General features: G+C 39.1%; 1 protein-coding gene across 5 annotated transcripts in view; it reads right to left on the minus strand.

Annotated features, from left to right (window-relative positions):
- The window catches only part of KIAA1644 (KIAA1644 ortholog), a 280,240-nt gene that overhangs the window by 92,225 nt on the left and 177,516 nt on the right, over window positions 1–10,499 (minus strand). Inside the window, exon 5 of one of the 5 annotated variants that reach the window (XM_019515762.1) lies at window positions 3,429–4,183. The exons of 3 other annotated variants lie outside the window; for them this stretch is intronic. In XM_019515762.1, coding sequence (XP_019371307.1) covers window positions 4,180–4,183 — 4 coding nt within the window. In that variant the 3' untranslated portion in view covers window positions 3,429–4,179. Of the gene's footprint in view, window positions 1–3,428; window positions 4,187–10,499 lie in introns of those variants that run through there. One more of the 5 variants, XM_019515761.1, reaches the window with a different exon arrangement.

Raw genomic sequence — 10,499 nt, forward strand, 5'->3', positions numbered from 1 at the left:
CCACTTAACATCTGGCCATGTGCACCCCCCCCCCCACTTGGTGACCGGGTGTACACTGCTCCGCATCCAGCCACCAGTGGGGTAAAATGATCCAAAAAGGTTGAAAGCCCCTGCCTTATACATTAATGCAAAGCAGGATTTTTTTGTTGTTGTTGCCTGTTTGAATAAGCAGAGATCAAGGTTCAAGAGTTTGCTTGGATACACCTCCTGACTCTCATTCAAATCAATAAGAATTGCTATGATCAAGCTGTTCCTCATGTACCTCAGTGATGGCCTGATGGAACCATGTTGAGATGTGAAAAAACAGTTTAGTCTCATTCAATTGCTGACTTCTTTTCTGAAACTGGAGCCAAGCAAGGCGGTGTTTGTTTGCGTGGAGGTACATCCACCAGGACCTGGATTCAGAACACATGGGCCATTGAACTGCCCTCAGATGGTTTCCATACTAAAGAAAAAATCTGTATTAGTTGGCCTGCCCAACCACTCACCATATCATGCAGCAATATTATTCTAAGACAGACTTAGTCTTCCTGAGATGAATGGTTTTCTTTGCTTTCCCTAGACAAAACTGCAAGCCTATTACAGAGCAGTCAACAGAATACGCAATGGATTCCAGACTCCTTTAGCTATAATAATATTATGACTATAAATGGCTCCCTTTGTCTTAAACAAATAACTAAGCGGTCTGCTAAGACAAAATGTTTAAACATCTTTGGACACCTCTGCCCTCAACCCATTGCACTAAATTGTCTCTCATAAACACCCCAGTTTCATAGTTACAGCATATTAAAAAAATAAATAAATAAATGACTCGCAAGATTTTCACACTAGCTGAATTGCAGCAGGAAGTGCATGACTCCGCATAGATAAGGTAATAATATACATTGATGCACCATCTTTCATCCAGAACGATCTCATACCAGCATATCACTTCACAAACTGTAGATTAAACCTATTTGCATTCATGTAGGGACTTGGGGACCCTCCCTGAGGATCTTGGAATGCATAGGCTTTGGGACCAGAGGAGACTGTTAGTTTAACCTCATGCTGTGGCATTTAACTCAGTGACTTCAGTTTCTTGCCAATAACTTCTGGCTGAGTTATGGAATATATCTTCTAGGAAAACATCCAGTCTTGATTTAAAGCATACTTACTGCACACTGTAAGATCAGCCAGCTCAGCTGACTAAGACAGTTAGGAGTGGGAAGAGGCAGACAATATCACTGTCTCTTCTCAATCCACTCTTGCACCCTTTGAGATGCTGTTTACAACTAGGAGAATGGAAAGACTAATGTCATTGGGAAAGGGGAAGGCTCATTTTCTTCTTGCTTACAGTGACTGTGCAGCGATATTTGGGAAAACACCAGGATGGAGATTTCTGTTTAGATTATGCAGACCATGCACAGAGAAGGAAGGAATTCTTGCAACTTACTAAACCTGGATAAATCCAGGCAAAAGTCAAACATGCAATGTGCATCTACCCATTCACTTTACTGTGGAGTTGACTAATTAGCTCTGCAGTAAAGCATCACCATCAATATGTGCGGCTCTATTAGGCTGCAGTAAACTAATTAACCCTACCATAGGACAGTACTGCCTGACACAAGTACTATCCTACAGCAGAGTACTTGAATGTGCTCATGTGTAGACAGTGCTGGTTGGTGCATGAGAGTGCTACAGTGTGGGGGCAGCCTGCACTGGAGCACCCTTAAGCCCCAGCCAGCTCCTCTGCAGAACACTGAGCTGGGTCAGAGCACATCCAGGTTGGCAGCCTCCTGCCTCCTACCACCTCCACAGCCTCCTGCCAGCTGGGGCTGTACCGACCTGGCTCAATGTGCTGCAGTCCTGGGTGCATATTTAAATGCTGAGCCTGGGAGCAATAAATTCTGGTGCACACTATTCTGGAGTTTATTCAGGCACATTTATAGCAGATGTAGATGCGCCTACTGGCTTGAGTCCACATGACAGCACATGTATGTTTTGCAGCAACTCAGAGGCTTTTGAGTGCTGCAAAACACACCCCATGCACGTGATTTGGTTCTCTGCACTGTATATTTGCATCACAGAGCCAGATTTGGATACCAGGAAATCCCAGTAAAAAAAAAAAAAAACACACAGAAAAGAAGCGGAGTAGCACATCTAGCAGCAGTGTCTACCACCCAAAACCAGAGCCTGGCTGGCCAGAGCCATACTCTAGCTGCTAGCTAGACTCTGCACACCTGGATTGCCACTGCTGGATTCCCAGGAGGCCCCCAGGACCCAAGATATGTCTGCTGGGGCCAGCCCAGCTACTGACCCCAGCCTCCCCTACTCCACCTGAAGCATTTTTCCCCATACTAATCTCACGTGTGGGGCTGTGTGCTGGGGCAAAAAGCAGTAGCATAAATTTATGCTGCTGCCTTTTTCCCCATGGCTACTGCATGGGCATGTGGCCACTATGATAATTTTCCCCTACCATCACAATTTAGCAACTCTAGGGTGGCCACTAATTTAATTGTTCGATCAATGTTTACCAGATAAATTTAGAAGGCCTCATAAACAAAGAGCAAAATTTCAAAGCAAAGTGCAATATTTCAAAGCAATCACAAGGGGATACCTGGGACCACCTGATTTTTCTTTTACACCGGTTTAAATTACGTTCATCTTGATTTGCCCTACTATCAATCTGAGAGGAAACACAGAAAGGCAATACCAAAGAGCAACTGCGTGCTCATGTAAAAAAAAAAAAAAAAAGACCAATAATAATCTTCCCAACTAGACTAGAGAAGCCATTCCAGGAATCTCTCTATAATGAATATTTCAGAAAGCATTTCAAACAACATGTGGGTTACTGAGTAAATTCCTCTGAAATTAATAAAGCAAACATTAATTATCTGCTGTTGTAATTCCATTGATTTCAGTGGAGTTATGGCTGCAAAGATTCTGCTTATTTCTTAATTTGGTGGTTTTTCATTTTTTAAATTTTTGTATACCTTTTCTTACCTTTGGGTGTTTACTTTTGAAAACAATAATTACCAATGTGCCATAAACTGCATCCTACAACTGACAAAAAGAAGTGGTTAAGGGATCACTTCTGCATTCATCCTCTTGATTTGAGCAGCAGGGAAGGTTCACTAAAGGGACCTCCTAAGTCCCTTCCAGCCCAATGTTTCTGTGTGGCTTCAATTCCCTTACTTAGCCAAAACTGCTTAGTTTCAGTCTGTTTTGAAGTATGAGAAGAATGTTGGAGCAGAATCCAGGTTAGCTATTACATGCAAGTAACCTTTGCTTGAAAGAAACTGCATGCTACCATCTAATTATTGAGATACAAATATTATACACAGTGCATGAATGGCACTTCCAGCCTTTTGCAGTTTTTTTGGGATGTTATTTATAAACTTAAACTTCTGTGTTGCATGACAGAAGACCATTTTATATTTTCAGTTGCCACAGACAGACTGACAACATCAACACTCAGGAACTGGATAGCAATAACTTAATCACTCTGCATACAAAGGGAGACCTATGAAACTATGAAAAGTTTGAAAGCACCACCAGTATACCCCTTGGATTTAAAAAATAATATATTTATTTATTTATTTACAATTTTAGCAATGCCCTAGTTTATATGCTTCAGATTGCTTCAGATTACATGTCTGTCTGTGCAATCAAGTTGAGACTAAGTCACATATCAACAAATCTATTTTCATATGACATTTTATTATTGTTGAGTTGAGCCACAATTTAACTGTAACAGACACTATAATAACTAGTAAGACACTGCCAACTCTTAAAAAAGCCCCGAGTTTGCTAAGTAGAGAATGATTGTGATTTGTAGACTGGCACATGGAAACTAGGATATATTTAGGATATTCCATAATTTTCCAAGCAAATTTAGAAGCTGATTTTATAACAACAAACAGAATCCGTGGCTGTAATCTTAGTGTTCCCTCAAATGCCAGTCTGCTGGGATCTACTTTTCAATAATGGAAAAATCAAGCTTAAAATATAAAGGGGAAAATATCTTAATAATTTGATAGTTTCTTTTAAAACAACCACTGATATGATCAATGCACAATATTCAATGGTAGTATAAAAATTACATTTGAAAAAGCCAGTATTGAGCTCAGTCCTCAAATCATGGACATGACAATGAATGCTGTATGTAAATCTGGGCCCAGCAGTATTTCTTGCAGTGTCTTACCTGCTGAAATAAAAGGGAAAAATTAAGAGCAGCTAAGGCTATTTATTTGTTTCTTTAAGTAATTAAAGGCAATAGGAGAAAAAGAGTAATTTTGTGGATGGAGGAAAACACAGAAGGACATGGAGTGGGGACCCATTAGTGCCTGTCTCCTGCGGTCACAGGAAACAGAGCACATGGGATATGCTTACCTGATCCTAACATATGATCCCCACTTAACGCTTTAGAACGAGGCAAAAAACAAAGCAAAACAAAACAAAAAAGCAATACACAATCATTGGAAGTCATCTAAAGTTTGACTTATTACTAAAGGAATTCCATTTATTACTAATGCTACAGTAAAATTACCAACTAGTAACACCTAATATATTTTTTAAAATGTGCAATCAAGCTATTTAAAGCTTTACAGTGCCTGATTTCTGTATCAGTCTATGATTGTAATTATTACTATACCACTGAAGACCCAAGTTTGTTTTAGGCTGTCTATTGACGTCTGTGAAAATTCAGTGTGCAGAAAGGCTGCAGTATTTGAAATGTGAATGTTCATAAGTTCAGTAAAAAGATCTGAAACCAAAGTATATTTAAATAATGATAATAATGAAAAATTCTAGACCAAATCAAGATAGTTGGCATTTCTTCTCATATTTACTTTATGTTCCCAGAGTACTTTACATTTAACTTGGTTATCATGAAATCAAATACGAGAATTCAGTTGCAGGAGTTAATGTAATGTAATGTAATGTAATGTAATGTGACATTTAGTGTTTGTATTTCAGAGTGGAAGCCATATAATTTAAAAGTCTATGATTTATGTGTGCCCAAAGCTGCAGACAAACACACCCTGAAGCTATTGTTGAAATTCTCAATCAGAATGGATACAGAAATTGTGGTGTGTAAAATACTGTTTTTAAGTTTTAACTTTCATAACAAAGACATTGTGGAAGCTTAAACATTCTCTTTATAGGCTATCCGAGTTGATTTATCATTACCAAGATTTCAAAACAGCATGGGTTTAACCAGCAGTGTGCTTTTTGTTTTTCCTTTTTTTTTTTTTTTAAGAAAAACTGTCATCACTTCTCTTGCTGAAACTGTCTCCACTCTCTTAACTGAAATAAGGGGGTATATGTGCTAGAAATGCACCAAAGTGAAACAGAATGGTGAAAATTAATACAGTATAGCTTACAAATCAACTTTAGTTACCAGCAACTATTTTCATAAGTTTATATATTATGTAGATAAGTGATTAGTGAGATTTATCTTCACTTGAAGAAATAAAGTAAGTTTCAAACACTGAGGAGTTCATGTTTGGGTCTGACACTTCCATACTTGTTTCTGCCCAGTCTGATTTAATTTTTTCTTTAATTTTGGGAATCATAGTAGTCTTCTTAACCAATCCAAGCAGCAGAAAAACTGCTGCCATAACTATTTGTACAATACAGGTTTCAAGTATTTTAATAAGAGATATACAGCAAAATCCTACAAACCAGGTTCAGGAGAAAAGCAAACAGAAAAGCATGATGATACCGTAGTTTTAGAGTCTTTGCAATTTTCGTTGCCTAACTTGTTGCTTCAGTTTGTAATAATCTACAAACTTTAAGTTTTCATATAAAATGCAGTTCTATTCAGCAGCTGAGAATGGTGGAAGCCCTTATCCAAGGAAACATAAAAAAAATTATAGAAGACCAAGTGAAGTGGAAAGGAACTTGACTTTTCTTGAATGTAAATGGAATAGAAATAGAATTTCCCTGGGTTTTGTGATAGAAAGATAAAAACTTTTGAGTAAACTCGCTAAAAATCTGATAAGTTCTTTGATAAAGGCAGTTCTTTTGTATGTGGTTATAAATACCTTTAAAACTAGTTCCACTCATACATGCCCATTTTACTTTTCATCACAGTGTTGCCTATTCTCATTTAATTTGAATGTTGGAATTAACAGCGTGAGAGAATTGCCATTTTCAATTTTTTTTAAGTTTCTAATTTTCATGATTGCAGAGAAAATGTTTGCTTAAAAATCATTTCATGCATGATTTTTAAAGGGGCCCCAATTCGTTTTTTGTTATTTTGACATTATTGGATACTGGAAGTATAAAATATTTTACATGGTCCACAAAGCATTAGATGTCTCTGAAAAATACAAGTGAGGAGGTCTAATAGTTTGTCACCATTGTTAATATTGTCTGAACAGTTGCTAAACCTGCAGTCGGTTTTGAAGTCTTCTACAATTTCCAGTTCAAAAACAATCTTAAGTTTGTTTCAAACTTTATTTATAGACATGAAAAACATGGTTTTTCAATTGTCTACATAAAGTTTGTAAAGACTTCTAAAAATCCCTAAAAGTGCAGAAAGAAAGCTAGGTTTATTAGCTTATCTGTTGCAATTACTAGACTATGGCTAGGTACAGACATTCAAAAAAGCCCAAAGCAGAATCGATGTAAGTTACGTGGTTTTCTGTAAGCAGCATAGTTTAGACTGGTAGTGAACAGAACACACATTTGCCCTTCGTAGGGGTGTGGGCAAATGTTAGCCTGGGTTCCACCATTTTTAAACTAGTCTGTGTATGCCGAACTTCTGTGCTGTTACAAGTACAGACTGGTTTCCAATCACTTATGCTAGTAAAAGTGTAATGTCTGTATCTGGTCTGTAGCTGCACAGGTATTATTTATGAAAAGTTCTGCTAATGGAGTAATTGAAAGGTCAGATTCTCATTAAAAATACAGCCCTGACAAATGGCAGAATTTTGGTTGTCATTAAGCACATGGGTGTGTGGTGTATGTTGGGATAATATTGGTGGAACTTGTTTCTATGTTACCAGTCCCTTAACCTGACATAAAGGGTGTGCCAGAGGTGGAGCAGATAGGGGAAGAGTGTAGTCAAAAAAGAACTCCACTATGCCAGTCCTCCTCTTGTCTGTGGTTGTTTTAAGAACCCTAGCCCCAATGTCATGAATGCGAGAAGCACTTAGGGAGCTGTGAGTGACTTTAGGATAGGGCTGGTATGGTGGCATCAGCATGTAGAGTTGTAGGAATGAAACTGGCTTGGAATTTTGGACTGTTGTCTAGAGCTGAAGAAAATATTTTTGTGAATAGGAAATTTTGTTAAAACCCTCCCTGAATTGTGGGAGACCTGAAGCAATTTACAAAATCAGGTTGAATTAGGTCAGAAAAAGGGCAGGAGTTTGAAAAATATTGAAAGGATTGAAATTTTAACTTTGACATTTTCTAAATGAAGTGTTTCATGTATAAAGTACTGAACTGTTTGAAATTTTTCATTTTGAAACAGTATCCTTCTATAAAAAAAATCAGTAACTTATAGGTTTAAATAATCCAGAACAAATCCTGTTTTGGGTTAAACAAAATCCTTTGGACTGACTAAAACCAAAATGTTTTCGTTTTGTTAAAAAATAATCCTGAAAAATGTGATTCAATTTAGTGGCTAAACCAAGAGATCTATTATTTGCTCAGTTCTTAGTTTTTAAACTTAGTTTAAAAAATGACCTTTGTGGGGATGAAGACAGAAAAGTTCAAATTAGAAGAAGCTGGGCTGAATTTAAATTGTGCTGCTGCAGTGAATGTGGGTTCTCACAGCTTGTTTTTTGGCCTGTGTTGATATGGGAGCTATTTTAATTTTCACTTATTGAGGGATTCACCCTGGCTACTCAAACAATATGCAGATTGAACAACTTTCCCCTTGTGATAATGTTGATGATGTTTGTTGTTCCATGGTTAAAGATGTGTGTTGTGCTACCTCTAAGAAAATATGAGCCAGAAGCACTTCAGTTAGAAACAATTGATTTAGCTTCATTTTAGTCTGTAGAACAACACTGATTTACAGTGGCTGAGGGTCTGCCCTATGATCTCTCTCTTACTTGAAAATATTTTTCAAAGATAAATCTAATGTTTAAACCAAAATTCTCATCTGGTTGCAAATGTACATGAGCAGATACAGCCATTTATGCCAATGTCCTACAGATGCAGTTGTGGTAACTGGGCTATTTGGAGGTCAGACCAAAACACTGAAGGCTGATAAAACAAACAAAAAACAAAACCCTAAGCATTTGATATCAGTTTTTCCAAAATTTGAGTTTGGATTGAGTTAGGGGATGCCTTAAGAGCAAATCAGGAACATTTGTGTGTATCTTGTATTACCTGATGTACTCGTCACCATTAGGTCTCTCACTGGGCACAAATGGAAGTGCAGCTCCCCGCTGTAACTGAGAATGCTTTACAGGAAACATCTGAGTTGCAGTGATCCCCCAGAAGTTCACTGTTTATTTCAGGGGGGAGGGGAATCCCTGCAGCCAGTTTCCTTTAGCAATGGCCCCTACCAACCTGTCGCTGTTTCCAGAACGGGAATGGGAAAGGGAGCAGAAGGAGCTTGTCCTAGGGGTTCCACAGGCAGTACTGGAGGGTGGGGGTGGGTGAATTGGAGCCCCATTCCCTTTGAAAATGCTGTGTTTTGAAATGTCTTTATCTGACCTTTATCTGCAACGAGGGTTCAGATTTTCACCTGATTGGCCATTTTTGAAGTGGTCTGCAGCCATGCACTTATGTTTAGTCATGGCTATAGACCACTTTCTGTGGCCCGATTGGATGAAAATCGTTACTTCTGCCTGCACCCCTAAAAGGAACATCCTGCATCTTTTTTGGAGGCTAAAACATGCTGTGATGGAACTCAAAGCACTATTTATCCCAGATGCTTTGCAGCCCTGGGTAGGGCTCTCAGCTCCACAGCAGAGCTGGCCCTACCCCTCTGCTCCCAGGCTGGAGCTCTATCAGAGACTTGCAGGCACAGCAGGGTCTGCCTGGCTTCCCCCTACCCCATCCCCACCTCACCACTCACTGCTCAAGCAGGGATCCCTCCCTCTTCTCTCTCATAGTATGGACCATAGTCAGCATGTGATATGCTAGCTAATGCTGAATGGTATCTGTGTAGGGCAGACAGGACAAAGGCAGACAGGACAGTGTCCACTTAGGGCTTTCTGCAGCTAATCAACAGTTAGCTGGTAATGTCCCTTGGTTCCTTCCTTGGAAAAAAATTGTTTAAGAAAAGCTTGAACTAATGAGAGAGGCTTTTGTTTGGCTGATGGGCTGACAAATGCTGTGTAACTCCCTGCTCGCTCCATCTCTAGTCAGAGGAACAGTGGTGTGGAGAGGGGGATTATTCCTCCCTAATCAGAGCATCCTGCTGGGGCCTGGCCATACCCCCCCCCCAGCTCAGCACTATGGAAGGGAAGGGAGGGCTGCTGTAATCTGTATGGATATCTGTATGGTTACAAGCTGGTTCTGCCTAGGCAGGTTAGACTAACCTGCAAAGATTGAATCAGTTCAGGCTCAGGCTTTTTGAATGTCTGTCCTTAGCCTTGTAGAACAATATATATTAGATGCAGCTACTGCACAAACAGATTCGAGATCAGAGCAGTCACCATTCATATACCTTTAATGTTCTCATTCCATGGGGTAACAAGTAATAAGAGAATTGACCTGTTGTGGCAATCTGCTCAACTGCTTTTCAGATACCAAGAAAAAAAGCATATTGCCCTGCATCAGGAGTTGCTTTTACTTTTTTTACTTGAATGTGAAATAAAATATCATCTTGTCTTTGTTTTAGATTGTGGCAGACATCAGCAGTTCTTCCTTGAAGTAAGGGCAAGACCAAGCATAAGAGTGAGTCAAACATATGAAATACAAGGGACAAGAGTGGGAAATCCAAAATGAATAGGAAAATGTTGAGAAATGCATGCAGGCAATCTTTCACACACATGATTCACTTGGGAGGAAGAAAAGAGAACAGCTTGCAAATTGCTCCCATAGCATTTTCTTGGAAAAAAAATAGAATTCTACCCCTTGCTGCTTTCCCCCAGGCTGCACAGGACTTCCCAAGAGAGAAACCTGGTCCTCTGCAGTTCATTATTGGCTGGGACTGGAGCAATGGCACAGTCACATCATGGGAGAGACTCTCCCAGGGATACCTTTGGTTTATAGCGTGCCACAGCCCTTTGATTATTAGTATTACCAGTGTGCCTAGTGACTGTTGTCATAGACCAGGACTACATCACACTAACATGAAGAGGACAAAAAGACAGTCCCTGCCCTGAAACTGTTTACAGTGTGGACACAATGTGAAAATGGGCCAGGCACTATACCAGTTTGTATTAGCTAAGGAACAGAGATCAATAATTATTAAAATATGCTTTTTTAAGTAAGACCCATGAGCTAAAATTAAATGTTTAAGTATTAAAATACAATTCAACACACATGCTTTATCTTTCTTTTAGGAAATGGAGAAAAATAAATTTAAAGGAGACTGTATTAATTCAGTG

The sequence above is a fragment of the Gavialis gangeticus genome, unplaced genomic scaffold (assembly GCF_001723915.1).
Source record: "Gavialis gangeticus isolate Ggan-Ray unplaced genomic scaffold, GavGan_comp1, whole genome shotgun sequence".
Taxonomy (NCBI): Eukaryota; Metazoa; Chordata; order Crocodylia; family Gavialidae; genus Gavialis; species Gavialis gangeticus.